Source organism: Cynocephalus volans, chromosome 15, assembly GCF_027409185.1.
Source record: "Cynocephalus volans isolate mCynVol1 chromosome 15, mCynVol1.pri, whole genome shotgun sequence".
NCBI lineage: Eukaryota > Metazoa > Chordata > Mammalia > Dermoptera > Cynocephalidae > Cynocephalus > Cynocephalus volans.
Window position 1 is genome coordinate 56,861,560 of NC_084474.1, and position 17,722 is coordinate 56,879,281.

Genomic DNA, 17,722 nt, shown 5'->3' on the forward strand with positions numbered 1-17,722 from the left:
ATATGTGGCCTACATATGAATCAAGGAAATAAATAATCTGCAAGCCAAAAAAGACTGCCTTCCATTTCTAACCTAGAAGTTAAAGTAGTGACTCCTTTTCCAAAGGTGTCTGGGTATATCAACCTTTGTACAAAGAAGAGACTGAAATGAGACTTTTAAATAATTTACATATAAATATGATGAGTACATCAGGACTTCGATTTCACAGAGCTTTCTTTTTAAAGAAATATCAAGCAGAATTTACAGCAAACCAGAGCAGGGTGGGAGAAATACCTAAAGAGGGATCAGTGTAGTAGGCAAGCACTTAGAGATTCCTTACTCTCCCTTCTTCTTTTTCAATTCATTGAGACAAGATGTTTCTAGGTGGTTTTTTAGTTTAATCCTCTTATGCCCAGCCACAAACACACAAACTCTACAAGTTTGTAGAAAATCTAAAGGAAAACATTTTGGGAGGACCTATGGTACTAGATCTATTTGCATCTATCTATGAAACTGACATTGTTAAAGGTCCCTAGGAACCTCTGTCAGAAGCCGTGCTTGTGCTTAGTTTTGGCTATGATAAATGTCTTGAAGTAAAACCCCCTGCAATGAGTGGTCACTATCAGAACAGTCACCTCCTGACCATGGGACATGTAAAAGGCAAAGCTACAAGCTTACTGGGTTTCTTACATTTTTCTATTTTTATTTTATGATCTGTAGTTTAAATGACCATCTTTTTCATCTATCTTTTATTTTTTAACTCTTTAATTTTTCCTTAAGTGACCCATGACAATTGTATTATTTATGGAGTACAATGTGATATTTAGGTACATTTAATACAGTGTACAATGATCTTATCAGGATATTTAGCATATCTATCCCCTCAAACATTCCTCACCCCTTTTTGTTGGGAATATTCATAGTCCTCTCAACTAGCTTCATGAAGTTATACAGTAATTTGTTGCTGACTGTAGTCTCCCTATTTGCTATAGAACACTAGATCTTTTTTAACATTTAAAAAAACCTTCTTATTGAAATAATTGATTGTACATGTCTATGGGGTACAGCATTGACTATCAATACCTGTATGCAATATGGAACACTAGATCTTATTCTTTCCATCTCTCTACAATTTTCTATTAGCTGCCTTCTCCCCCTGCTCCCTCCCCTTACCAGTCTCTAGTAGCCACTATTTTACTCTCTACTCCTATAAGATCAACTTTTTTAGCTTCCACATATGGATGAGAAAATGTGGTATTTCTCTTCTTGTTCTTTTTCTTTTTTTAATGTAGTCACAGAAGCAAATGTAGTCCATGAAGACTCTATAAACCCTGAAAATTAAATTGTAAAGGAACCTAGATCCATAAAACACAATAATAATTCAATGTCAGGAAAGAAAAATTAACTGAGAAACCAATTTTAAATTGCTCTGGATGCAAAGTAAGTGCCACCATCTCCTCGTGAATATCCAGGCATTTGGCTAAATACATAAACATTTTTTTCCATGCTCTGTTATTCTGCACCTACTCTGCATCTCCCTAAGATATGATGGGAAGGGCAAGAGATTTCCTGATTTGAAATTCCAGGGCTACTGGCAGAGGATGGCATTAAAGTGGCCGCTTGGACGTTTGACCATCCATTGGCTCTGACTTTTAGAATCAAGTCTTCCATATCCTGCTAGAAGGAAGTATGATCTTTCTACTTAATGATGCTAACCAGCAGATAATAAAGTGAAATATAAATTCAGTGAATTCCTTTTATTTTCTGTGCTTTATGTGGTGTTCTTGATCTCTTTTTTGTTTTCATGTCAAATTCTAATGTGAGTTTCAGATATTTTACAGGATAACATTTGATTAAAATTCAGTCCAAGTAAACACAGAATGCTGTCCAGTAAAAAATACAGTCACATATCCAAAGAAGATCAACTTAATCCCAACTTAAACTTCTTTTCTGCTCCATGCAAAGTCTGGGTTCTGTAACAATAAGCCAATTCAGTGCCTTTAAATGACTCCCCCCATTTTTGATCATTTTAAGTTAATGTTGATGATTAAAACAGGTGCCACAAAGGCCAGGACACTAATCTTTTCCTCATGTCCAAAAATGAAGGTCTATTAAGCTCTCCCTTCTACATAATTACAGAAGTCCCAACTTACAGTTGAATAATGCTTCGTATTTCCAAGGCATTTCATAAGTACCATCTCATTTCAAGTTCAGATGAAACCATTCAAGTATAAAAACCAGATATTTTATACCCATTTTAGAGATAAGGAACTAAAACACCAAGAAATTTAGTTATTTGCATCAAAAAGTTTTGGCATTAGTACCCAAACTAAAAGTCAAGTTTTCTGATTTCTGTTCTAATGCCCTTCCCCATATAACATTACTTCCCCTCACTGTCTGGGCTCTTTCTTATGTAACCTTCTCACCACCGTTCTCTCTGAGTGATGCACTGGAGTGCCTCTCATTAAGAGGTCTACTTACTTGCTAATTCCTATCAAAGTAATGATTTATTTTGCTAGTGCCCAGCATTTCATTACTGAGCAGCAAGAAGTGTTCCCAGCAGCTAAATTTTCAGATAAATATTCAAATTGTGCTCATTATGACATTAAAGTTGCATGTTAATTCTAAGCCTTTCCAGGGACATTAACAAAAGCTTTAATTCTAAAGAGACATGTAATCTAATCTTTTTCTTAAAGTCACAATAACTAAATGAAATCAAGATATGACTGATGAGGTGTAAGAAGCTGGTTTATGATTTTCAACTGTTGGTTTACTCAAATGTCTTTGGCACATTTTCTGTAGTGCTATTCATGAAAGGGTAAAAAAGCCATTACTGTAACTGAAAATTTTCAAACTACACAATAGATACGATTGCACTGAAATAATGTTAATATCTCTTTTGGGCAAATTACAGCACTATTTAATTTTTTAATTTTTTTTAATTTTTAATTTTTTTGGCAAGTGGCTGGTACAGGGATCTGAACCCTTGACTTTGGTATTATAATACTATGCCCTCAGCAACTGAGCTATCTGGCCAGCTACAACGACTATTTTAAAATAGGCAAAGATATTAACAATGAAGACAAATGCAACGACAATCATATTAACATTCATTGAGCTCTGTGCCATATACTTAGCTAAGAATTTCACATACATCATCTCATCCTCATAACAATCCTAAGAGGTTGCTACCAATATTATCGCCATATTACAGATAAGGAAACTGAGACTTACAGAGGTTAAATAACTTGCCCAAGGTTACAAGCGGTTAAGTAGCAGAACTGGGAGTAGAACTCAGAACTCCAAATCTGGAGCTCTCAGTGGAGCTCCTCAAATGGAGCATTTCAGGACTGACTCGTGTGTGGACCTTAAGTTATATCTGCAGCATTTATAAAACTTTAAAATGCAGAAACTTTCCTATACTAGAGATATCCTGGATGTTACTGTCCTACATAGGAGTGTTTTACCTACTTTTTCAGTATGAGACATTCCAATAAACTTTAAATTTTTTTAGTCTAGCTGATGTTTGCAAAGTTGCAATCAGGTAAAGAAGTTACAAGAGGGCAGAAGCAGTTGTTTTCAATTGGTTTCTTTGTTGCGTCCTAGCACAATTAATGAGCAAGAAGACACTGGACTGACTGTATAATAAGGAAGTAGGGAGTTAGTTAAATTCCCTCTGAATTGTTCAACTTCTTCACAATTGACCAGATGGCACAGTCATTTCTTCAAAAACAAACAAAAAAGCCCCAAACAAAAAGTAAAACAACTTTTTGAGGCTGCCTTGGGCTGCATAGTCAAGATATGAGGCAATTTCAAATCTGGACTCCATTACCTTAAACAAAGCAAATACAAATTTTTAAATATTTATAAACACAGCTAATACGATTATGTTAAAAACAACTACATACATCTTTATTTAAATGAGAACTGCCAATAATACAGCTGCTACACATAAAGGTGCTGGCAGAATATCTCATTTCTGTTAGAGGTTGCTCCAGGTGGGAAGAGCAGAAAAGCCTATTGTCACATTATTTTAATATTTTAAAAAGAAACCTGTTAACTAATAGATGTATTATCTACTTAGGCTAGATGTAAAATCATTTGAAGATTATTAATATTCATAAAAGAAATTCAAGTTGAAAATTTAGTCTTTAAATAATCTACCAGTTTTTAAATTAAGAAGTGAAACAGTACTATACATATACCTTACAGATACAGATGGCATAATTTAGGATCACTAAATTATGCAGATTGGGGATTATACACTATTAACAGTACTTTCAAAATCATAAGTAATTGTCATCATTTTTATTCCACTTTAGCTTTATAAAATAGATGTGGGTATATATAGAGATTTTATTTATCATCTATTCTGGGTAGAATCTCATATAGAATTTAGATTTTTTACATATATGTATATATAATATATGCATATATTTAATTATAAATATATATTTTTAAATTACATATATACATATATACATTATATACATACATATATATATATCAGTTACATGTGCTGAGGAAGGCAGGTTGACAAGAGGGGCAATGAATTTCACAGCATTTCTGCATTTCTGCTTCTAACTTGATTTTACAATATATGAAAGGAAAGCCCTAAGGAACACATATAGAGAACACCACTGCCACCCTTTGAGTATTTGGGCATGTTCTTTGCTTAGGTGTAACACAGGCAGAATAGAGTTAATGCTGACAACTCCCTGGGAGCAGTAATTATTCATTACATATTTAGCTGATCTGTACTCACAGATGTAAAGATAGAAAAGTATCACTTTTGGAGGAAATCCTGTATTAAGTTTCTCAGAAAATTAGGTCCTGACTAATGAACTAGGAAATATTATTATTTTAAAATTTCAGGATTTCTGGTACCAGCCCAAACTGGAATAAGCTCACTGTAGTCTAAATCTCATGCTGGTTACAATTAAAAACTCTATAAAAAATACAAAAAGCAAATAAATATCTGAGATTTACTGAAAAGTAAGTAAGAACAACACAGATTGGAGAAGGGTGTCAAATTTGTAAATATGGGGGTAAGCTTCCCAGTTTTCCCAGTTTGTTTTGTTTTTGTTTTTTCTCTTTTCTCTTGTAACTTTGACTTGAGAGTGAGCCCTAAGTTGTGAAGCACAATGATGGCAAGGGGACAGCCAAACTTCCAACAAAAATCCTGTCTGGAAATTAAGTCCCCTCTGGTTTCAAAAGTGTGGAGAAAATCCTGCAGCTTTTTCCTTTTCCTCTCCTGGCTTTGCCTTGAGGGTGGGCCCAGTGTCTGTGTGTGTGTAGAGGTGGAGTGTGATGGCTCTGCTGTGGTGGCAGTGACACAGGCATTTCAAACTTTAAGCAGCTGTTACAACTATATTTCATGAGGTAAAGGTAAACACACTTGAAATAAATGAAAATATAGAAGTTCTCAACACAAAGATAGAAACTACAAAAAAGAAGCAAATGGAAATTAAAGAACTGAAAAGTTTAATAGAAATGATCCAATCTGAAGAACAGAGAGGGAAAAAAAATGAGAGTCCCAGGGATCTACAGGACAATATTGAAAAGCTTAACATTAGAGTCCCAGAAAGAGACAAAAAAAGAGATGCATGCAGAAAAAAAATTTGAAGAAATAATGGCCAAAAAGTTCTGAAATTGGTAAAAAAACAAAAACAAAAACCGGAAACCATAAATTTACAAAGAAGCTCAGAGAACCTCCAATGGGATAAATTCAAAGAACCATGCCCAGACATATCATAATCAACATACAGAAAACCAAAGATAAAGAAAAAAAATCTGAAAGCAGCTAGAGAAAACACATTACATACATGAAAACAAAGACTGGCATAAACATGGGTGGATTCCTCATCAGAAATCACAGAGGACAGAAAACAGGGGAACATCTTCACAGTGCTGAAAGAAGTGTTAACCCAGAATTTTACATCCTGCAAAAATCCTTCAGGAATAAGAGGGGGAAACTGATACTCTCAGATGAAGGAAAACTAAGAGAGTTTGCTGCTAGCAGCTCTGCTCTAAAAATTTAAAAATAAATAAATAATGCGAGAGGAAGTTCTTAATGTTAAAGGAAAATATACCAGGGGAAACGTGGAACTTCAGGACTGAAGAAAGTATCAGACGTGGTAAATACCTGAAAATAAAAAGACTACATTTTCCCTCTTCAGTTTTTTAAAATATATAAGATTATTGAAATAAAGATCAAAATCTTAGATGGTAGGGTTTCCAATACATGTATATGTAGTATTTATGACAATTACAACATAAATGGGGGACAGTAAAATTTCCACATTTTCCTTGAAGTGATTAAATATTATCTCTAAGTAGACTGTGAAAGATTAGGCCATGCAGAAGGGGACTTCATAAAGTTCATGGGAAAAATGTAATTAAAAGATAATACAAATCTTTCCAAGAACTTTTTAAAGATCCCTTGTTTACTGGAAATCCCAGAGCAACCACTTAAACTATATTACGGAGAAATATAGGCAAAAAGCAAATTGATAAATAGAATATTTAAAATATTCTGAATTGCACCTACAGCTGACTTTACTGCTAATAAAAAATAATAAATTTAAAAAGCAGTCTTTGTATCCAGTTTTCCTTAAACCATCCCATACAACTGATACTAGCTTTTGTAAATTGCTTCTCCAGAAGTAGAAGTTACAGATCTTACTTAACTGATTTAAGTGTTTCACAGCCCTCCATAACATGAAGACACATATTCTGCTAAACCTTTATATTTAATCATAATAAGTATGGTTATTAAATGAAGCAAGGTACCTGAAAGGCAGAAACTGGATCTTATTTATTACTGGTTCCTCAGCATCTCGCACGTGTCTGATAAATAGGTGTTCAAACTGAATGAATGAATAGCCATTCCCAAAGATTGAACGCACAAATGAAAGCACAATAAGGATGAGGTTCATTCTAAAGTAGTAAGTCAGGTGATTACATAAGACAGAAGAGAAAATGTGATTTTAAAACCACATTGATTAATTTAAAGTAGTCACCTTGAGATATTACATCATATTCCAACAACGATAAAGGGATTTTTAGTATTTGGTTTCAGGGTCTTCATTACAGTTTCCAGAATATGTCAAGTGAAATCAAATCTTCTTAATCTAATTTGATGTTAAAAATACTTCCATCATTCTAGAATCATCCAGAGCCATGCTTTAACAATGAATAATGTCAATAATCAAGTGGCTCTTTTTTTTAGGACTTTAATGAATTCTAGAATCAAAAATCTCTGAGATGACCAGGTCTTAGAGGTCTCCTATGCATGAATTCTTTTGTAACGTTCCAACCAATGAGTAAAATTAACTACTCATTAATTCACTAAATGAAATCTTGAACATATATTCATTTTATATTTATATAAGAACCATGATTTTACTTTTTTTAAAAATTAACCTCTAAACTTGATAAACCTTTTTAAAGAATGAACAAAATATTTTGTTTACTTTTTGTTCCATATGATTTCCATATTAAAGGAACACGAGCACATGTAGTAATGGTTTTTGACTTGTATAGGAAATAAGTACAAGCCACATTGTGCTAGAACTTTTTTTTTCCTTTTTAAAATCAAATCTTTTTGTCCTCTCGAAATAAGAAGAAAACCAGTATCTCCATAACAACCTCAGTTGTGTCTGAAATGTTAAAATGGGGCAATTGTTGGAGGTGCACATATGTGCTAAAATTGCTATTGGCTGGCAAGCCATTTTTATAGAAATGGATTAATTTTACTATCCAGAGAGAAAGTATGAACACTGTAGAAAGACATAACATGTTAGTTACTTCTTTCATTTTTAACTTACATGACTTTAACTTTTCCTTGACTTTTCTTAGGAAGTTAGCTTCATGATGATATCCCTTTTTGTTTCTCCAGTTAAAAGACACTGCAATAACTCCTTCATTTGAGAATTCAGAAATGGAGCTAGCCACCCACCTTACTATTCCCTTCTTTCTTCCCCATAAATGTTAAAATTACAGCCATTTATATTTTTCTCTTTTTTTCTTATCCATGAGGTTACTATCTTAGGACTTTCAAATGGAACATGGAACAGGGCTTGCTTCAGGATGAAAAAGTGCTACAGGAAGTGCTAATGGATAATCAAATTGGTAATGGAACTTGGGACAGTTCACTCAAGTAGACCAATTTAAAACCAATTTCCCTGATCAGTTTCTGAAAAATAATTTCATTAACATTTAATAAAATTTATGTATTTAAAACAATGAATAAACTAATTAGTGCTCTATTAGATATCAAAGAAAATTTGCATCTTCAAAACAAGTCAAAATAAATTTTAACCAGAAACAATACTGGCTTACAGATGTCTACTCCCTTAGGTCAAAGCAGTATAACTTAAGTATTTTTGGAAAGATGAGAGTGGGGAAATGAATTCCAAATTACAGAAAACTTTAGAACTGAGGTAGACATTGTTGATATCTATTATAATCATCACATTTTAAGGAAATGGAAACCCAAAGAAGTGAACTGCCTAAGACCACTCTTCTAATTAATGGCAGGGCCAGTAATAAAATCCCAGGTTTTCTATTTCCTAATTTAGTAATCCTTATACGATACAATAATAACAACTAAAGCAGTAGCAGCAAACATTTATCAGGGTCTACAACTTGCTAGGCTCAATGCTAAGTTCTTCAGAATTATTCATGAATTATCTCTTTTCATTTTCATAATTGTTCTATGAGATAGGTACACATCTTGTAATTGACAGAGTTAGAATTTGAACCCATTTGTCATACTACCAAGAGATGCTGTACTGTGTAGTCACATCATGAACATATTTAACATATAGTCAGACCTCCATATCCACAAGTTCCACATGGGTGAATTCAACCCAAACGGATTGCAAATATTTGGAAAAAATTTTAAAAAATAAAATAAAAAATAACACAACAATAAAAAATGCAGTATAAAAACTATTTACACAGCATTTAAATTGTATTATATATTAGAAGTAATCTAGAGATGATTTAAAGTATACGGGAGGATGTATGTAGGTTATATGTAACTACTATGCCATTTTATATAAGAGACTTGAGCACCCACAGATTTTGGTATCTGAGGGGGATCCTGGAACCCACCCTCAAGGATACTGAGGGATGACTGCACACAAATTCATCAGTTGAAACTTAGAGAGGAACCATTTGCATGGCCTGGAGTGGGAAAATGGAAGCTGACTCAGAGAACTGCGGATTCACATCTTTCTCTCCACTCCAGGAATACACAGAAGTTGAGAATCCAGACTAAGTAGTCCAGTAAATCTTGGTTTTGAATTACATCTCCATTTAATGCTAGGTCTGTGACCTCGGGCAAGTTACTTTACTTCTCTAAGCTTTAGTTTCCTAGTTTCCTCATCTGTAAGAGGAATATAACATTTCCCATAGAGCTGTTATTAGGATGAAATGAGATAATGCATTTAGAGCAGTTAGTACAACACCTGGCACAGAGTGAGCACTACATAAATGCTAGTTGCATTTTATTTTTAGCTACTGTATTTTAACTACTTGCTTTTTTGGGTCTCTGACAATTTCCCCAGATTGGTAAATTTACTTTTAAGAAACACAATCATGTACATTGAGATAATGTAAGTGTCCAAGTAGATGCATTTTGTGTAAGGAAAGGCATCCACAAGAATATTAGGCAGAAGATGCTCCTTACAAGGTATGTAAGCCCTTTTCCTCCCACATGTATCCCCCATACTAAGTCTGGCCCATGACCTTCCTTCACTCTAGCTTCATCTACTGACATTGGGTTTCATATTGGTTTACATACATGTTTTCTTCCCCCTTAAACAAGAAGTAATTTATTATTTTAATCTAAGAATTCATTATAATTCAAATGCACATCTTTGGTATGAGCCCTGATAAGTTTGCTGAACAGAGACTTAGACAAAAATGTATAAACACACTGATGGAGTTTGGATGTGTTGTCCCCTCCAAAACTCATGCGGAAATTTGATCTCCAATGTGGCAGTGTTGGAAACTGATTGAATCATGGGGGCGGATCCCTCATGAATGGATTAATGCTCTCCCTGGGGGAGGGGGGATTAATGAGTGAGTTCTTGCTCTATTAGTTCCCACGAGAGCTCGTTGCTTAAAAAGACGCTGGCACCTTCTCTCTCTTGTTTCCTCTCTCTTGCTTCCTCTCGCCATGTGATCTACTTGTACCCACCAGCTGCCTGCCACTTTCTGCCATGAGTAGAAGCAGCCTGAGGCCCATGCCAGACGCAGCTGTCCCAGAATTGTAAGCCGAATAAACCTCTCTTCTTTATAAAATACCCAGTCTCAGGTAGTTATGTTATAGTAACATTAAACAGACTAAAACAAATATGGTTTAGGAGTACATCAATAAAATGGATTGAAGGAGACCTACTCTTACAATTTAGGAAAGTTGAAACAAGCCCCATCATTGGCAGTTCTCTTCTATTACTGTGGACTCTTGCTTGCCTCAGCTTAACAATCAGTTTCAAAGGCTGAGGACACATACAGAGTATCCTTAGGTTGGGCTTGAAGTAAGCAAAATGAATCTTCTGTGATTTCTGCACATCTATCAATGCAAGTATGGAATGATGTCATAACTATTCATATCAGCCCCTTACCCCTCCTATTTTCCTCTGTCTTTTCCATATCTTTTAGTAGGGGCCACTGAAGCCACCCACATATAAAGTCACTGCAGCTGAATGAACTTAAGGAATAACTGGGAATTAAGATTTATTCTCCTAATCCTGCATCTAGTTTTGGCCAATGCTAAGGAGACCCCCAAACAGGCATCAGGTATGTAGGCATGAGTCCTTGAATCATGTAACATATTCCACTACCCCAGCACCACCCTCATCTCCAGTGCCCTCAAAGTACCTATTACATCATAGGTACTCAGTAAATGAGAACGTATTTGAGGAAGGGAGGCAGTGGTTGCTGGTAAATGTTTAACAAATGGCTCTCAGAGTAGGAGAGCTGACTGACAGCATTTGCCAATATCTGTGGCATAAATACTCTCACCATAGCTGATTTAAGTTTAACCAGAAGTTTAAGTACTGTCTTGCAAAGTTCCTGAAAGTCTAAAAATTGGGTCTCTCAAGCCAGTATGAGCCAGCCAGCTCCAGCACATCACTGGAGAGAGGGCCATTAAACAATCTAGGTAAACTAACCTTAGGTTACTCCTTAGCAACAGGCCAGTTACCCCTTTCTAAAGCAGGGGACTTGCACTAAACCTTGGCAAAAGCCTAAAGCTCCTTTGATCCTACTTCCTTGTGCTGAATCTTCCTTGATTCCCACAACTGCCATCTACTCTCCAGGATACTATTGTGTAAAATTGTTCTCCTTAATGCCAAGAATGAATAAGCCTGACTTCCAGATTAGGCAAATTCTCCAAATGCCTCACTGCTGGCTTCCACCTGCTAGATGGGACCACTTGATAGCAATAAATGCTTGAACTATACCTCATCTTTCTAGGGCAGTCTTTGAATACTTCAGGTGACCCAGCAACCCTCTCCAGTCTTGTGCGGCCAAATCTCTAACTCTACATTAACTCAGGGAAAAGGTCTCTCACTATACCTTTCTTGACCCCATTGGCCCTTGTTACTTCACAGCTCATATGTCTTTTTAAAAAAGTCAACCCCTGCTCACTTTCCTAGTCTCAACAGGCAACAAGCTTCAGAAATTTCATATAATTATAATAATATGGGATGCTCTCTGATTGTAAGGAAAATATGAGTGGGGCAGCTAAGCGCCAGTTAGCTAACATTATCCATAAATATTTTCATTGTAGATATACAAAAGTCTTTAAAACATCTTACTTTATTAATAAACCTTCTCAATTATATTTAATATTATGCTGTGGTAGCAAGATAAAAAGAATACAAAAACAATAAACTTCATCTTTCTTTTCTTTTTTTTTTTTAAATCTCAACAGCTGTATTAACATGGAAAGCACACCTATGGTCCATTAACATGAAAAAAGGCTACGCTTCCCAAACACTGGAGATTGTTAAGCATCTCTATAGCCAAGAAAGAGTCCCTGTTTCATTCAGTTTCTGACAAAAAAAAAAAAAAAGAACATTCAGAGGCACAGTAAAAACACTAAAGCTAAACCATAATACATTTCAAACATTTACTTAAACATGATTCAGCTGTGGGACATGAACTTTACATATTCTGTAGAGAAAAGAATTCTTGTCTGGTTTGCCAGCTGTTTTCTGTTTGATCAATCTTGAAACTATGGGAATAACACTGATTACATAATAGTAATTATTAGCCAGTAAGTTTGAAGGCTCTTACCTGTACATTTGTAATCAGAGGCTACCCCTTTAAGCACAGCATCAAAAATGGATATTTCCACTCGCTGCTTTCGGTGGTGACAACTCAAAAGCAAGGAAGGTTGGGACACAATAAAGTACAGAAAAGGTTCTAGCTGTAAGTCACCGGTTCCTCTCCGACCAGGCTGTCGAACAATAGTTACACCAAGTGCTTGCCTAGCAGATGACCTTGTGGACGCATGGAGACTTTCAAGAGACAGGACTCCTATTTTTTTCCCTGAAGGAAAAGAAACACTGTTGCTTAAGAGATCGTCTGCTGTCACTGTGGAAATACATGCCTGGTTGGGCTTAGCAACATCTGAATCAGCTTCTGGGAGATTTAATGAACTCTCACTTGTTTTTTCATTATCCTTCTGTTCTTGTAACTTCGATTTGGGTAAGGCCATACAGGAATAGGTCATCAGTGAGATTCTACTTGCAGTAATAAATATGTCAAAGGGAATAAAATTTAGATTTTTTACAATTGATGACTGGCGTGAGGGACGAGCAATGCGATGCTGACTGGCACCACTGTGCTGCTCTATTTGTACTATTCTTATTTTAACACTGTCACTGCCAATTCCACTGTCCTGAGCACCACTGTAGCGAGATGAGGTCTCAGCCATGCCTCCATCAAACATATCCATTCTTTTCTGTTCTTGTTTAGAGATCTGTAAAGAAAAATAATAAAATATTTTAAACTAGTTACCTGCCAAATGTTATGTAAACATTTTATATAAACATGTTAAAAAGGGAATGTAAAAAACAGGTCTAGTATAACTTGTAACATAGTAATCATAAAAACAAAGTAGGTTCCCATGCCAAAAAAACAATTCACCTTAAAATGCCAAGGAAATACTTGAGAAAAAGCATCTAATGTTCATTTCCATTATTTTTATTTTTATTTTTTTTATATTGCACCTCTTTTTTTTTTTTTTTTTTTTTTTTTGTCTTTTTCGTGACCGGCACTCAGCCAGTGAGTGCACCGGCCATTTCTATATAGGATCCGAACCCGCGGCGGGAGCGTCGCTGAGCTCCCAGCGCTGCACTCTCCCGAGTACGCCACGGGCTCGGCCCTCATTTCCATTATTAAAATACATTTTTTTGAGTGTCAGAGTTTCTTTCTGTGAATGAATACAAAGTACCATATATTTCAAAATATACCTCTTTAAGAATTATTTTAGTTAGTATTCTTTACAGTGATTTTCTAAGTAATACAATAAACTGTTTCCAAATCATCATTACTGTTGGTTGGGAATTCTGTTTTACGCAGAGTGGTTTATATTAAGTTGTTTACCCTTGTTATAAAACTGGTCTATATAGGTTTTTGGCTAGTAAGAGAGAGAAAAGTCAGTAGTCCTAAATTATGAAGAACAAAGAAAAGTAAACTAAAATAAATCATGCCACTGAAAAAAGATGTTTATTTTCCCCTACAATGAGACCTGAAACAAGAGTAAATGTAAGTGATCAAGTAAAATCAAGTCAGTAACTAAGTAAAGACCTTAAAGGTAGATTTCTCCTTTGTGCAATAAAGGCTACTAGTTCTCAAACTTTCCACCAATGACTCCCTATGTAGAGAATAAAAAACAATTTGGCGGCAGCAGCAGTTATGATCACTGTGGCAGCATTACTTCAAGATCTTCAGCTCTCAGATCTCTCAACAATCAGTTTGCAACTTATTATTCAGTATCTGGATATTTCACTTGCTTTTTCATTGAAGTCCTACAGAATCATTAAAGAAAAATCCATAGAAATAGAGAGAAAAAAACCCAAAATGCTCCTCACCCCCATCTTACCACCAAATATAATTAATGGTAATATTATAGTGTACTTCCTTTCTGCCTTTTTTCTCTACCTATGCATAGGTTCTCCCTACCTGCACCCATTTCGTGGTTACAAACATAACGTAGAGACAAATTTGTAACATATTTTCTTGACATGCTGATATACTCTTCCTAAATACAATTTTAAAAAGCTGCATAATATTTCATTTAGTGCCAAGAACAATTTGTTCAATCATTCCCAAATAACTGGACATTCAAGTTTTCAATTTTTGCCAACATACATCTAGTAATATTTCCTTAAAACAGGCTTCTAGAAGTGGAATTACTAGGTAAATGGTATGGAAAAGTTTAAAGTTATTGAATACTGCCAAAAACCTTTCCAAAAAAACTGCACTAATTTAGGGCTCACTGTGAAAACATTAAAGAACTAATAAACAATGCAAGAGAGTGATGTAATAGTTATTAAAATTTTTCAAATAATATTTGTTAATTGATTTTATAGTTGTTGAGGAAAACACATTCTTAGAAAAATCCAGCATTAGCTATTTGAATCAAAAACAACTTATCCCTATTCTTTGAAGACACCATTTTCTTTTAAAACATTCTATTTATTATGTGCTCTTTCCCTGCCTGGAGCACCCCTCTGAGCTTGCTGTAGCTAGCAAATCTTTCATTGTCCATTAAGACATTTGTCTGAGAATTGTTCTCTCACTCTTCCTTCTTGTAATCTTAGTACTTCAGTTATACTTCTATTACAGATTGTATTATATTCTACTAATATACGTATTTAAAATGTTCTGTGGTGACAGTTTCAGATAGTGTTAAAACAATACACAGGATTTAGAGTCAGACAGATGTGGGATGAAGTCAATACTCTCTAATTGTATGAGTTTGAACAAATTACATACCTCTCTAGGGCTACATAATCCTACCTGTAAAATGGGGATAATAATTCCTACTTCAGAGGGTTACTATGAGGATTCAATGAGCAGATGTACATAAAGAGGTCAGCACAGTGCCTGGCATACAATAAATTCCTAATAATGGGCAGCTGTTATGTGTTTGTCTCTTTTACCAGGTGAAAAACTGCTAGAGGGAATAGGCCATATCATTCTGCTTCTGTGTATCACTAAGGAGCAGTGCAGTGCCTGGCACACTAAAGAGGATCCATAAATGTTTGATGATATTTGTTTCTGACAGAATATTAAATTTAAAAATTGCCCTGCAGAATAGAGTTACATGATTGTTAAGATGTAAATATACGTGGATGAAGACTTCTCAATACTGTACTCATTAAGGTCATTCCCAGATATATTCATGGGGTCTTTCCTGATCTGCATCCTCCACCTTGTGGGCTGACTGCACTTCTAGCAATCCTCTCAGTCTCTGCTGTATTCTTATACTCACACTGAGGCACTAACACTCAACCCAGAGGGTTACTGCCTCATTAAATTAATGTATTGATGACACATAATAGGCACTCAATAAAGGGTAAGTTTAAAAAAATTCACTTTCTTTGTGAAGTCTTCTACAACCCTTCCAGGAGGTGCTAGTTTTTCCCACTTCTATGCTTTTATAACAAACTAATATTATTATACTACTTTCCACAATATATTCTGTTTCAGAGATTGTGAGTAATGGAAGTTAAGGAAAAAAGATACCACTAAGTATGCTTATTATTTGCCAGACATTGTTACACATTACATACATTTTCTTTACTAAGTTTTATAACCCTTTGAGTAGAATATTATCATCCCCATTTTACAGCTGAGAAAACTGAGACTTAATGAGATTAATCAATAAGTCTAAGGTCAGACAGCTAGCGGGCTGTATGGTAAAAGGAAACACCATGTTAGTATTCCCAGAACATACCGCACTGCTTGTCACATAGCAAAGCTTAGCACCTGTGTGCTGACTGAATAAATTAACAGATTTAATTTTAAAAATTCAGCAAAATAAAAATAAAGGCAATTGTTATCAAAATAAGTTTAATTATAAAGCTTTTAGTTATCCCCATTATGAAAATTTCAAGTATACCTTCAAATCCATTGCCAACCAGGAATTCTCAAATAACATGTAGAAAAGTAATGAAATCAAGTATTTAAGCAGTCTAGGTTTTACTGCCCACATTTTTAGGCATTAAAAACTAAATATCTTTATATAGTAAAAAAATCCTTTATACACTAAAAAATCCTTCAGGTTGAGTTCCATGGCAAACTTGAGTTCTTCCATCAAGAACTCAAGCTTTATAAACTATTTTTGTTCTCTCAATCAGGAAAGAGACATGAGACTACAGTTTCTATGCATAGGGCATTTTCTTCTTCTGATTTACAGATTTATATTTAAAATCTAGTCTCTCCTTCTTTAAAGTGAATTAAGTGTTCCCATAGGTGTTAACATGAAAAACAAACCACCTGTAAGGAAAGATGAAGAAATTTAGTGTTCAGCCTTATTACATGTTGAGACTGCCACATTAGACTCCAGCAAATGTCAAGTAGTGTGTTCTTGAGATATAAATAATCAGCAGGGGCAGGATGGCAGCCGTCAGCTCGGGTCACACAGGTTACTGAACAGAAGTCAGATGGTAACTAATTTTAATCACTACTGAGCAGACTGGAATTTGAACCAATGACCCAGAGATGAAAGACTCTGACTCACTGGAAGAACAAAACACTAAAAAAGTACAACTTTCCCAGTACTAGAAAACTAAATTGTTAAAACTGGGTTAAATGCCAAGATTTCCTCCATTTTTCTAAGCTTCCAGACTATTTGTAGCACTGAAGTAAATAAGCTGATGATTTTGAGACATATTTAAAAATCCATTGGTTTGTCACCAGTCCACTACAGATTTATTAATTATATTGAAGAGTATCTGGCCCACTACTGAGAAAAGTTTCACAATTAATTACATGTGCTGGGCTCTAAACTTGGGCATCAATTTACCATTCCTTTGTGGAAAATGAAAAGTTCACAATATAATAACTCTGAAAATAACTTTTGCTTTATTATCGTCCAAGGGGACTAATAATTTAAGTTGTCAAAAATAGCAGTATCTGCTTGCTGTTAGTGAGTACAGCGGAAACATGTATCTCTGGACAGTGCTGTTACATCAGCTCTCCCACTCTTTACCTAACTTATTTAAAATGAACAATAAAAGTTTTCTTTAATTAGCTACTGGTGTGCATTAACATGATCATGATTATACCATAAAAACCAACTGTACATTACTCTGGACCCTGTTCCATATGTTTTGAATTATTCTGTTTGAAAATGTACTTTGCGTCCCTTTTAAAAGTTCGACCTTCTGCTTTCAGAGAATTAAATGCATATTACTGTAGTGAAGAAGATAATGTTTCAGACCTCCAGGCATATATTAAACACACTGGCAGCACTTGAGACAAAATGCTTTACTTATTAGATACTTCCTATTCTAAACAGTGTCATCAAAGGCTAAAAACAAAATCCATATAAAAGCTGCACAATGCTTCCACACAGAACCTGTGCCAAAATCCCTGTACTTTCCAACTAATGAGGAAAGGATGTGTACTCTTAACATATGAATGTAAGATTTTCCAAGCATTCACTTTAGGAAACTGGGCTATTGATTCCATATGGGTAATGTTAAAT

General features: G+C 35.0%; 1 protein-coding gene across 2 annotated transcripts in view; it reads right to left on the reverse strand.

Moving 5' to 3' along the window:
* VPS13B (vacuolar protein sorting 13 homolog B) overlaps nucleotides 1-17,722 on the reverse strand; it is a 794,525-nt gene that overhangs the window by 194,547 nt on the left and 582,256 nt on the right. For both annotated transcript variants that reach the window (XM_063079322.1, XM_063079323.1), the window contains exon 34: nucleotides 12,295-12,982. In XM_063079322.1, coding sequence (XP_062935392.1) covers nucleotides 12,295-12,982 — 688 coding nt within the window. The remainder of the gene's footprint in view (nucleotides 1-12,294; nucleotides 12,983-17,722) is intronic.